The sequence below is a fragment of the Ustilago hordei genome, assembly GCF_900519145.1.
Source record: "Ustilago hordei strain Uho2 genome assembly, contig: UHO2_contig_04, whole genome shotgun sequence".
In the NCBI taxonomy this organism is placed as follows: Eukaryota; Fungi; Basidiomycota; class Ustilaginomycetes; order Ustilaginales; family Ustilaginaceae; genus Ustilago; species Ustilago hordei.
Genome location: NW_024545261.1, coordinates 1,657,177 through 1,670,470, shown reverse-complemented (window position 1 = coordinate 1,670,470; position 13,294 = coordinate 1,657,177). Strand labels below are relative to the sequence as shown.

General features: G+C 50.4%; 2 protein-coding genes across 2 annotated transcripts; one reads left to right on the top strand and one right to left on the bottom strand.

Annotated features, from left to right (window-relative positions):
- Window positions 1-6,350: 6,350 nt before the first annotated feature.
- Window positions 6,351-7,208, bottom strand: UHO2_02870 (uncharacterized protein; the record flags this gene model as incomplete). The annotated part of the gene is made up of 4 exons (XM_041555658.1): window positions 6,351-6,365; window positions 6,423-6,519; window positions 6,579-6,625; window positions 6,711-7,208. The coding sequence occupies 4 exons, from the start codon at window positions 7,206-7,208 to the stop codon at window positions 6,351-6,353; spliced, it is 657 nt and encodes a 218-aa protein (XP_041411592.1).
- Window positions 7,209-9,199: 1,991 nt separating this feature from the next.
- On the top strand, window positions 9,200-12,388 carry UHO2_02869 (uncharacterized protein; the record flags this gene model as incomplete). The annotated part of the gene is made up of 1 exon (XM_041555657.1): window positions 9,200-12,388. The coding sequence occupies one exon, from the start codon at window positions 9,200-9,202 to the stop codon at window positions 12,386-12,388; it is 3,189 nt and encodes a 1,062-aa protein (XP_041411591.1).
- Between the last annotated feature and the right edge of the window lie 906 nt (window positions 12,389-13,294).

The window sequence follows — 13,294 nt, the reverse complement described above, 5'->3', positions numbered from 1 at the left end:
GAGTACTCAAGCAAGAGCATGAAGGACATTGGCACCCAGTAGCATTTTATTCAAGGAAGATGTCGTCAGCTGAGAAAAACTACGAGATCCACAACAAGGAGCTCCTAGCAGTGGTCACTTGCCTCACTCAGTGGCGACACATGCTAGCAGGACTTCCAAGTCAGTTAGTCATTCTCACAGATCACGAAGTGCTCAAGTACTTCAAGTTGCAATGTCGCATCACTGGCAGACAAGCAAGATGGGCAGTATTGTTAGCAGATTTCAACTTTGTGCTACAATATCGGCCAGGAGACAAGGGTGGCGAACCCGATGCTCTCACCAGACGAGCTGATATGCAGCCGGTCTGTGAAGAGCAGGAGCACAATGTCATGGGCCTGAATGCTCAAGAAGCAGGAGGGTCACTGGTTCATATGGAAGGAGCACAGGTATCGAAGATCTAGTTGATACCATTAGAGAGCATGGTCGTAGTGCAGTCTCCATGGAGACCATGGACTCCTATGGACTCACATGCAAAGGAGGACCGAGCCCATATGCAAGGAGGGCCAGGCACAGCCATGAAGAGGACCAAGCTCAATGAGCATGCAGATGGTTACCACTCAGGGGCTCGAGAGAGCAGTGTCGAAGGAGTCGACACCAGGTCCTGAGGAGGAGGAGCAGTGTCGAAGGAGTCGACACCACTCAGGAGGCACAAGGGTGCCAAACAAGCAGGATAGCAAGGAGGAGGAGCAGTGTCGATGGAGTCGACACAGCTCAAGAGGCACAGGGGTGCCAAGCAAGCAGGAGAGGCCCCCTGAACAGTACTCGATGAAGAAGGTACTCTCTGGAGAGAGAGCAGGAGCAGCATTGCTGGTGATGCTGTGAAGAGGTATATAACCATGCTTTCTCATCATCAAAGGTCAAGTGGATCCTCATCCACTCTACACCCATCATAACTAGTTATCACTTCAGCATAAGTATATATTAGTTTCAGTCAGCATAGTAGCAATCTATCAAGGTTGCTCCTCATTGTAGTGCATGTGTTGTATCACCACTACCTGACATCCAAAGGCAGCCCATAGCAGGTCAGCAGTCCAGATATAGATAGAACCGAAGGCAGTAGTCCACTGTGGTCCAGGGATCACCTCAAGCATCAGTCAACACACTGGACACTCGTGTTGATGCCACCAACCTTATCACTAACACCATCAACCTCATTACCATCAACACTCACTGACCTTATCACTGACACCATCAACCTCATCATCATCAACACTCACACCAGACCTTGGTGTCATCATAACCTACATATTGTTATTGATCGTGCCGAGCTACCCCTGAACAGAGTGTCCACAGAGGTCAGCCGAAACCTATGATAGTATATACAATGAACACCACCTGCTGTCATCGTGCAACTTGATAGTCGCCGAAGCAACTAACTCATTGAGACTGATACTGAGACAATAGCTGTCGCACAGTTTGATAGTCACCGAGTATCTCGACAGACCGACCTGGGTTTCAGGCGCGAGACCCCTGACACACAACATTCGGCAACTATTGCCTTCCTGGGTGTTTGAACAAGTCGAAAACGAAATCGTGACAGGAAGTGAGTTGCAGCAGATTTCAGCAGAAAATGTAATAGCAAGCATGATATTGCCAATTTCAGCAGAATCGGTTCTAACTGCATGCTCAGGTGACAATTCCATATTAGTGGCTCCCATCCTCATGATGGAGTCTATAGCCACAAAAGGAATCAAAGATCTGGCCAGAATCTTCCAGCCTCTGGAACCCAAGCTTCAGGAGATTCATCTAAGGAAGCCATTTGAGATCAGAGATGACTTATGGTATAGTGGTGGACAGTTGGTTATCCCCAAGGTAACGATGCCAGGTGTCAGGGGTCTCGCGCCTGAAACCCAGGTCGGTCTGTCGAGATACTCGGTGACTATCAAACTGTGCGACAGCTATTGTCTCGGTATCAGTGACTATCAAGTTGTGCAGTTACAGCAGGTGGCATTCATTGTATATACTATCGTAGGTTTCGGCTGACCTCTGTGGACACTCCGTTCAGGGGTAGCTCGGCATGATCAATATCAATGCTTCAGTTATGATGACACCAAGGTCTGGTGTGAGTGTTGATGATGATGAGGTTGATGACGTTGGTGATAAGGTTGGTGGGTGTTGATGATAATGAGGTTGATGGTGTTGGTGATAAGGTTGGTGGCATCAACACAAGTGTCCAGTGTGTTGACTTGATGCTTGAAGTGATCCCCAGACTGCAGTGGACTACTGCCTTCGGTTCTATCTATATCCAGACCGCTAACCTGCTATGGGCGCCTTCGGACGTCAGGTAGCGGTGATACAACACACACACTATGATGAGGAGCAACCTTGATAGATTGCTGCTATGCTGACTGAAACTAATATATACTTATGCTGAAGTGATAACTAGTTATGGTGAGTAGAGTGGATGAGGATCCACTTGACCTATGATGATGAGAAAGCATGGTTATATACCTCTTCACAGCATCGCCAGCGATGCTGGTCCTGCTCTCTCTCCAGAGAGTACCTTCTTCATCGAGTACTGTTCAGGGGCCTCTCCTGCTTGGCACCCCTGTGCCTCTTGAGCTGTGTCGACTCCTTCGACACTGCTCCTCCTCCTCATGACCTGGTGTCGACTCCTTCGACACTGCTCTTTGGCACCCCTGTGCCTCCTGAATGATGTCGACTCCTTTGACACTGCTCCTCCTCCTCATGACCTGGTGTCGACTCCTTCGACACTGCTCCTTCTCCTTTGATCAGTGACAGTTCCTTTGGCTCTTGTCTCTCGAGCCCCTGAGTGGTAACCATCTGCATGCTCCTTGAGCTTGGTCCTCTTCGTGGCTGTGCCTGCTCCTTGAGCTTGGTCCTCCTCGTGGCTGTGCTTGGCCCTCCTTTGCATGTGAGTCTGTAGGAGTCCATGGTCTCCATGGAGACTGCACTACGACCATGCTCTCTACTGGTATCGACTAGATCTTCGATACCTGTGCTCCTTCCATATGAACCAGTGACCCTCCTGCTTCTTGAGCATCCAGGCCCATGACACCAGGGAAGACCAATGATCGTCGTTTGCGAAGTGCCAAAGAAGTTGATGGACAGTTGTTGTCTGTAGAACACTTGCAATTCATGGTCATGTCTCAATGTCATGATGGCATCACAGCTGGACATGTGGGACAAGATGCTACCATTAAGTCAGCCCAACAACACTATTGGTGGCCAAACATGTCAGCCTGGATCGCTGATTATGTTGCAAGTTGCCATGTGTGTGCCAGATACAAGGCTCCTCACCATTGCCCATATGGCTTGCTGCAGCCACTCACCACTCTGGACAGGCCATGGGGTTCTATATCCTTGGATTTTATTGAAGGATTGCCAATCTCAAAAGGGTATGACTCAATCTTGGTTATCATCGATCGATTAACTAAGTATGTGATTCTGGCTCCTACACACAAAATGGTCATGGCAAAACAGATGGCTGTGTTGCTATGGTGTTATCTGGTTAGACACTTCAGTTACCCAGATCACATGGTCTCAGACTGAGGCAGGCAATTCATCTCTGGAGCATGGAAGGCATTTGCAGATCAAATGGGTGTGAAACATTCGCTCAGCACTGCTTATCACCCTCAAACAGATGGGCAAACAGAAAGAGTCAACCAAGTAGTAGAACAGTACTGTCATGGGCCTGGATGCTCAAGAAGCAGGAGGGTCATGGGTTCATATGGAAGGAGCACAGGTATCGAAGACCTAGTCGACACCAGTAGAGAGCATGGTCGTAGTGCAGTCTCCATGGAGACCATGGACTCCTATGGACTCACATGCAAAGGAGGACCGAGCCCATATGCAAGGAGGGCCAAGCACAGCCACGAGGAGGACCAAGCTCAAGGAGCAGGCACAGCCACGAGGAGGACCAAGCTCAAGGAGCAGGCACAGCCACGAAGAGGACCAAGCTCAAGGAGCATGCAGATGGTTACCACTCAGGGGCTCGAGAGACAAGAGCCAAAGGAACTGTCACTGATCAAAGGAGGAGGAGCAGTGTCGAAGGAGTCGACACCAGGTCATGAGGAGGAGGAGCAGTGTCGACAAGAGGCACAGGGGTGCCAAGCAGGAGAGGCCCCTGAGCAGTACTCGATGAAGAAGGTACTCTCTGGAGAGAGAGCAGGAGCAGCATCGCTGGCGATGCTGAGAAGAGGTATATAACCATGCTTTCTCATCAATAGGTCGAGTGGATCCTCATCCACTCTACTCACCATAACTAGTTATCACTTCAGCATAAGTATACATTAGTTTCAGTCAGCATAGCAGCAATCTATCAAGGTTGCTCCTCATCATAGTGTGTGTGTTGTATCACCACTACCTGACGTCCGAAGGCGCCCATAGCAGGTTAGCGGTCCGGATATAGATAGAACCGAAGGCAGTAGTCCACTGCGGTCCGGGGATCACTTCAAGCATCAAGTCAACACACTGGACACTCGTGTTGACGCCACCAACCTTATCACCAACACCATCAACCTCATTATCATCGACATCACCAATCTCATCACCAACACCATCAACCTCTTCATCATCAACACTCACACCAGACCTTGGTGTCATCATAACATTGATATTGATCGTGCCGAGCTACCCCTGAACGGAGTGTCCACAGAGGTCAGCCGAAACCTACGATAGTATATACAACAAACGCCACCTGCTGTCACTGCACAACTTGATAGTCACCGAGTATCTCGAGACAATAGCTGTCGCACAGTTTGATAGTCACCGAGTATCTCGACAGACCGACCTGGGTTTCAGGCGCGAGACCCCTGACAAGTACCTTCATATGTATTGCAACTATGAACAGAATGACTGGGCCGACCTGCTTGACACTGCAGCATTTGTGTACAACAATACCATACACAATAGCATTGGTGTGTCACCATTCTTTGCATGTTATGGATGGAACCCGAAAGCCCATCCTGACATTCCTCAACACCTAGGAGTGAATGATCCCGAATGCTCTGAGTACTTGCTCGATGGTAAAGAGTGCTGCAAGTACCTTCAAGAACAGATCAGGGAGGCACAGCATCATATGGTCAATCATTATAACTGGAGACACAAGGACATAGAATTCAAGGTTGGTGACATGGTCTACATCAATTGCAAGAATTGGAAGACCAGGCAACCCACACCAAAGCTGGACACCAGGTTCGCAGGACCTTATCCAGTACAAGAAAGGGTGGGCCAACAAGCCTATAGAATCACATTGCCAGCAAACCTCAGAGTTCACAATGTGTTTCATGTGTCTTTGCTTGAACCAGCAAAGAACAGTTCCATTCCACAACAATTGACACAGCCAATCATACCATCACTGCCAGATGAAGACCTTGACTTTGAAGTTGAAGTGATTGTTGGCAAGCATTCACATGATGGGACGACAGAATACAAAGTGCTTTGGAGGGGGTACCCAGAGGAGGCTGCTTCTTGGGAACCATTGTTGAATCTCAACTGTCCTGACCTCATCCAGGAGTATGAGGTTTTGGCAGGGGGACAAGGCTAACAAGCATGAGGAGAAGGAGAAATCGGTAAGAAGGTAGTTAGAACCGATTTGAGCAAAAAATGTGAGAGTAGAGGCACTATTACAAACTACATGGAAATCTGTCACAGTACTGGTGGTATGGCAGATTTCAGGGAGAGGACCCAAAATACTACTCTCACCATATGAGAAGTGTTTCAAGAGCATGGCACTCAACAGCCAGGCTCATAAGCAACAACACAAGAGTCAGGCCACAGACTCATTTTAGGATCAAGAAGGATCAACATTGCAGAAGGAGACATGTTGCTACATGTCAACATATGAAGAAGGAGCAGGAGGAGGAGCAAGGGAGGACCAGATCACTAGCTCCTCCTCGGTAGGAGCCACCCACTCGTGAAGGAAGTCTGGGGGACCACCAGACTCCGTCACAGACTCATGAGGCTGATGCTCCAAGTACAGTCAGTCATGATGCTCGACATATAACTGGAGCATGCGAAGGATGGAACTTACCAGCTCAGGCCGACAAAAGTGCCAAATGACCTGCATGGCTGTCACCCAGCTGCAGGTCATCACTGGATCGGTGGTTCATTCCTCAGAATGAACCAAGCCCAGACCATATCCATCCACCATGGTCAGATGGGCCCACTCTGCTTGGTGGGAACCATGGGGCTGGAGCAATGGAGTCCCATCACTGGTGTAATCCATACCTGGATGAGCAGGGATATTGTGCTTGCAATGTCCCAACCCAGCCAAGTAGCAGTGCATGCAGGCATGAGGAATCCTAGTTTGCTCACCAAATGGATTGGTGAATGCAGAGGCGAAACAACTAAGAAAGAGAGGGCTAGAAAGGTCAGTAGCTGTCAAGAATCGAACAGGAAGGTCAGGAAATACTACTTACAGTATGCCCAGGTTGAAGCAGCAATGACACTGCCAACTCGGCCAAGGCATGCAACCTTCCATGAGGCAAAGCATTACCAGTCGATGAAGACACTTCGCTGCCAATGACCCAATGGGCACATCCCAGTCACGTGGATAGTGTCCATCTGCGACTCACATCAGGAGGTCGGCCATGACGAACCCTTCAGCCCAACCAGCAATCTCCTGATTAGAAGGGAGATGTTGATCTGGAGGAGGGGGGGGGTGTTTGACACCCAACCCAATGAGGAGGAGGGGTCAGAGGTTGTACCTCTGGCCTGTAGACTGGGGTCCCTGCTCTGGAAGCAGCCAGGACCACATCAACAACCTCATCAGCGGTAGGAGGGGGAGTTGGGGACCTGGCCAACTCCACCTCCCAAGCTGCTTGACATTCCAGAGTGGTCATCTCTATGGCAGAATGTCTAGCATCAACCTTGTATAGGTCAACCATGGGGGAAGTGGGAGAGAAGTCATTCCCCATGGGGTTGGGAACAACAGGAGCGAGGAAAGGAGAGGGGAGGGGGCTGGGGACGATGATGTCATCATCCATCCCCAAGAAAAGGGGCTCCAGTGGCGAATGAACCACTGGAGGAGCAAGGGGGTTGGCCACTTGGGCCGAGACCGAAGGGGCAGGAGGATTCGCCTCTGTGGCAGGATCCTCGCAGGGGTGTAGCCATAATACTGCCTGATGATGATGAGAGGATGTCGTTGCCACCTCAGCAGGAGGTGCAACGGTGGCAGTCTTGGAGCAAGTGAGATACGGTGACATTGGGATGGGATTGGATGGTGAAGAGATGGTGGTATGGTCCAAACATGGCACAGGACATGCCTCGATGGAGCTCAGCTCTTAAGAGGGGGGTAATGTCATGGGCCTGGGTGTGCAGAACGAGGAAAGACTGAAGTTCATATGAAGGTAGTGCAGGAATCGTGGAATTGGGTAGATCATAGGAGCTGTGACAGAGTTCACCAAGATCAGCAGTAGAATCAGCTCTATGGCAGACCACAGCGAAATCGGCATGAGCATCGTCGATATCACAAATCCCACCAGAATCTGCAGCAAGTGAGATCGTGTGGCAGATTCTGCAGAGATCGGTAGTAAGGATGTCCATATGACGATTCACATGTGAGAGGGACCGAGCTCAGTGACATGTGGTCAGTTACCACTCAGGGGCCCACAGGACAGGAGTAGAAGAGAACTGTTGCCAGTCAAAGGAAGGAGATCTGTGTATAGGACACTGGCAAAAGGGACATGAAGAGGAGGAGCAGTGTTGATGAAGTCAACACAGCTCAGGAAAGACAGGAGGGACAAGGTTCGATATGGAGGAGGGGCCTCCTTGGAGATCCCTGTACAGTACTCGATGAAGAGGGTACTCTCTGGAGAGAGAGAGCAGGAGCAGTGTCACTGGCAACACTGCGAAGAGATATATAGTCATACCCTCTTGTCACAAATGGTCAAGTGGATCCTTATCCACTCTACTCACCAAAACAAACTAGTATTACTTCAAGCAAATAAGTATCATTAGTTCACAGTCAGCATAGTAGTAATCAATAGATTGCTCCTCATCAAAGTGTGTGTGTTGTATCACTGTTTCCTGACGTCCAAAGGTGGTTCGCAGCAAACCAGTGGTCCAGATAACAATAGAACTGAAGGCAGTTGTCCACTGCAGCCTGGGGATCACTTCAAGCATTAGTCGACACACTGGACACTCATGTCAGCATCATCAATCCATACTCACACCAGACCATTGGTGTCAACATCAAGTTCACTTAGAGTCATATTGTAGTTTGATTGTGCTGAGCTACCTCTGGACAGAGTGTCCACAGTGGTCAGTCAAAATCTGTCATAACATCTATACAACTACAGATTCCAACAAGAAAAGCAGCAGAGATGACTCTGTTGCATATTTCACTAGGAATCGAAATACCATTAGCACTGTCACATAACTTGACAGGATCGGTGATAGTACTGGTACTACTACTGATCTCAGGTTTCAGGCATGCGACTGCTGACAGAGTGTTGGTGGGTGATGAGCTGATGAGTGGCAATGGTGATCCCTGCTGTTTAGGAGAGAAACACATATACTCAATTGACTGATTGAACATGGTGAGAGCCTAGAAGGATCAGCGCGATATATATACAACTGGGTGGCACATGCCGAATGTGGGTGTATCCTCCTTAATGACCAAGTCTGACAACGAGGGGGACTAGGTTGTACCCGATCTCTTTCGTATCTGCTTACATCAACCAACATGATCATATTGGATCGTTACCTTGAGCATCGAATTGTTCCCTTTCTCCGCTGCTCTCTTCACTACCATCATCTCCACCAAAGCCAGGCGTAGCCTCCCTTGCTGCTCGTTTCTGCGCTCGACCACTGCTTGTCGAGCTTCGAGGAGCTCAAGGGTCTTTGCCTGCAATCCACTTAGTTTCGCGGTGTTAGGTTATACTTTATGGTTTTATTTCGTGCGATAGAGTCCCAGACGGGAGGTAAAATAACTGCGCACGGACCAACTGCAACTCGTCTTCTTGTTCTTCTTGTTCTTCTTGTTCTTCTTGTTCTTCTTGTTCATCTACTTGACATCAACATTCGATAGTACGATTCTCACTTTTCGCTCTTCAGGCTACCTCTTCAGGCTAATTGTGGCGGCTATCACGAGGCCGAGATCACTTGCTATCTGCTTGGCAACTCTTCGCAGCCAACGCGAATCCTAAGCCTCGACTTGGAGCCTTCCTTTTGCTATCGACCTCGTATATCAGCGATGTCCGCCCCTGCCCCACCTCCAACAGCCGCTCTGAGCACAACCACACCCCAACCCACTCGAAAGTCAAAACCTAGCTCGACCGACCGCCAACTCCAACGTCGATGGATCCAACTCATCGATGCATGGCACTCCTCCTCTGTTCAGCAGCAAGGTTTCGGCACAATCTCACGCGATCAGCTGGTGGAAGAAATCTCTCAACACGCACAAACACTCTGTCGAACCATCAAGGATCGACAATGGCTGCTCAACGCTTTTCGATTTGCGATTCAGGCTGTTCTCTTCCCCGAAACCCCGGATTCTGAGGGTGATGTGGAAGAAATGTCGCGAGTAGAGCAGCTCGGACAACAACTCTTGCAGCTGGCAATACACTCAATTGCTACACCCCTTCTCCAATTCTCCAAGGAGCAGAATGCACAGGCTTTGCCCAAGAAGATGGTGCAAGAAGCCTTGGACAACTTCGAGCGATTGTCGAAGCGATTGTCGATGTTCCAGCGTTTGCCAGGGTTGTCTGGGATGATGGGATTGCCAACACTGCCGTTGCGACTTGTGCTGGAGGAGGAGGCGAGTACGGTGTTGTTGTGTCTAGCATCGCTGCCGCAAGGTGCCGAGTTGGTTGGGCCGTTGTTGGCGAGCTTGCCGTGGTTGGTGGAGGAATCGCAAGGGTCGAGGTTGGCGATTTTGGGGCAGTTGTTGACCGTTGGTGCAAGTGGTGGGTATGATTCGCTTGTTGGCTCGGGGCTACTGATCGGATGGAAGAATGGGAAAGAGGCAAGTGCGTGGAGCTCGGTGAAAGGGTGTAAGCCACTGCCGTTGAGCGAGCTGGTAGAGTTCTACAGAGGAGTGTTGATGACGATGCGCGATCAAGCCAAGCCAGATACCGACAGGGATGCCCTGCTGGACCTGCTTGCGAAGGGGTGGAAGGGAGCAGATGCAGAGCAATCCATCGCTGAGCTCCGAACTGCAGCCGCCATCACCAATCATTACGACGGGCAGGCCATCAAGACCACCACTACGAGCTCTCTACGCTTCGACCTGGACTCAGTGCAGTCTCTTGCAATGCAAATCTCCACCGCCGGCTCGAACAGAGAAGCTCAAAAACAGCTCGCAAAGCAAATCCTCTCCACAGCAAACGATGCCGATTCGATCGGCAACAGACTTGTTCAAGTGATCGATACGAACGACAGTGCAAACGTTCGTGCATTCGCTCTCACTACCATATATGAAGCTGCTCAAAGCGGATCGACTGGCCAACTGGCAAGTCTTGTTGCTGCTGTGTTGTATGCTAGACCTGCGGTTGGCGCTTTCAAGCTGGATCTTAATATCCCAGCTGCGCTTCTGAAACAGGCTAAGGAAGTGCTGGGCCAGGTCGGTAACACGAAGACCAACGATGCGAACTCACAATTGCAACTAGCCCTGCGCGGAGCACTCGATATGGACGAGAAGTGCATCGTTCCTGCGTGCCAACTGCTCAGCCTGCTTCGCAGCAATCCCTCTGCCTCGCTGCTTGGGCAGATGGATATGCACCTCACTCGGCTACGATCGATTTCTGCTTTGGTTGAAGGCTTACATACCAAGCCGGAGCTAGATATGTGCTGGTTGGCTGCTTACGCAGGCGCATCAGGTGCAGAAGTAGAACCCAAACAAAGGTCGAAACTATCAGAGCTAGTGGAAAAGTTCAACTCCGCTCACACACCGCCTTCTTCTCTGGGCGGAAGACCAGGTGAAGGTGGAGCGGTGAATCGAGACTTGCTCAAGTTCCGAGCAAGTTGGGATGCTTTCTTTCATCAACTCCTCGACTTGTGCTCTCCTTCCTCAGCATTCGCGCTTATCCCGCAGCACGACGCTACCCATCTCCTTCTCTCCACTATCCTTCGCACTGGAGACGTAACTCTCTTCTCTACTCTCTCCACCTCCTCAACCCCGACCCTACCCGCGGAGGAGGTTGAGGATTTGGTACTGGAAATATCAACCCAACTATTCGACCGAGCAAACGCCGCATCAACAAGAACCAAAGATATCAGGTTGTCTCTGGAAGTTCTCTCCGCTCTTTCCTCAAGCTCGACACGTGCAAAATCGCAGAGGGAGTTCATTGAAGCTGCGTGTCGATTGTCCAGTTTCAAGATCAAATCGATCGCTCACCCAGGGGAGAGTATCACTCCGAAAGAGATTAGAGAGACGAAAGATAAGGTGGAATTGGTGGCTAGATTGTTGGGTAGTCAAGGGGATGCGCATCGGTCTCCGGAGCTGGTGCTTGATTTGGCTCATCGATTATCCTCCCTGGATCCTTCCTCGACCACTTCTTCCGGCAAGTCGGATAAGAGTCTTATAGAGGCGAGAGTACTAGCAATGCTCTCCGACGCAGCAACAGCCTCTGAGGACTTTGATCAATCCTCCACCCTCTGCCTGCGTCTTATTCAATCGGCCACCAAACCTCGCTGCAACCGGGCCGTGGTGGAGTTGACCTGGAAGAGTTGTTTCCAACTATCCAAACATCCTGGATGGGAAGATACACCGCAACGACTCACAATGCTAGGCCACGCACTTTGCCTCGCTCCCCCAGAGCAGTTGGGGGGAATGCTGAGGATGTGGCGAGACCTAGATTCACAACTCACAACAGAGGTGGAAGGCGGGAAACAATTCGGCTCGACTCGAAAGGCAACTGCTGGGCTTGCAACTGGAGCTGGATTGAGTGCAACAAGATCAATCGGAGGAGTCGCAGACCTGCTCGGTGCAGGAGGATTGGTTGGAAGTGCGGCAAACCTTCTCCCGCTATCTTTCAGTCCGTTGAGCTACTTCAATGACAACACCCCATCACAAGGTGGAGGAGTAGGGAGGGGACAAGTGGATGAAAGAACGGCAAAGTTGTTCGATTTTGTTCCTGTTTCTGCTGCCTCTACCCAACACAGCTACGCAGATCGATCCAGGAGAGGTGAAGGCGGACAGGCCGCCAGTGCGAGTGCGAGTGCAAGTGCGGGTGGCTATGTGGATCCAACCGAAACAGCAGTTAGAGCTGCAAGGGCTGCGAGAGATTTTCTGGGATGGAAGAGTGAGAAGCATCCCGAAGACGAAGCTGGGGCAGGAGGGGCAGGAGGGGCAGGAGGGGTAGGAGGGGGAGGAGGAGGGATGGGTGGTTTTAGTTTAAGTCGTGGTGTTGGATGGTTGATTGGTGATGGTGAACGACGATAGGCCTGCCTCTCTTTACTATGGTATAGCAATGCAAGAGAGATTCTCTCAATTGACCGAGTGTGATGCTGTAAGACGATACAAATACAGTCAAAGTTGATAGACTACAAACCCGCGAAACCTATTGCGTCTCTATGGCCCCCCTGACTCGTCGCCCGCTCTCCCCTCCAATTCTCTCACAAGCGCACCTCTCCCCACCCCCCGTTCCTCAGCCAACACCCTACACAGCGCCTCCACCTCGGCTCTCAAGTGGTCAACGTCAAGCGTCACTTGTCTATACTCTTGATTCGCATCGCTCATCTCCTCTTGCAAGCGCTTCAAATGTGTCTCCAACTCTTGATCTCCCCCCAGCGACTGTTTCGTTGGAAGATGCTGTATAATATCCCGTATACTCTGCGCTTTATCAACGAGATCCGAGACAAGTTCGGCAATAGCATCGTCCATTTCTACGCGGTTAATAGCTTCTGTCTTTCCGAGCACGGTAAGAGGCACCGAAGATGAGGGCAGTGGGATGTGCTCAGCTTTGCGAGAGATGTATGCGATAGAAGACGACATTATTCGGAGAAGAAGGTCGAGAGAAGTGTCCAGCTGCGTCAGCAGATCCATTTTCACCAAGCAATCTCGCTCTGTCCGGCAACCAGAGCGATCAGATGTGATTTTTGGCTCTTCCCCAAGGTAGAAAGCTTAGAAAGCACGACGATGGCGGTTAAGACCGTTTTGTGTTCGGAAGAGGCTCGACGACTAAGTGGAGCAAATTCGTGAGTTCGAATACGATCAAAAGCAAGCGTGCAGGGCTGCCTGGAGCCTTAGATAGGCGGTTCAAGCCGTTCGTGAGCTTGCGTGTTTCTTGTCGAGGTGATGGAGCTGGTTGATGGTGAACAAAGGTGAACTTGTCGAAAGAGAGAAGAA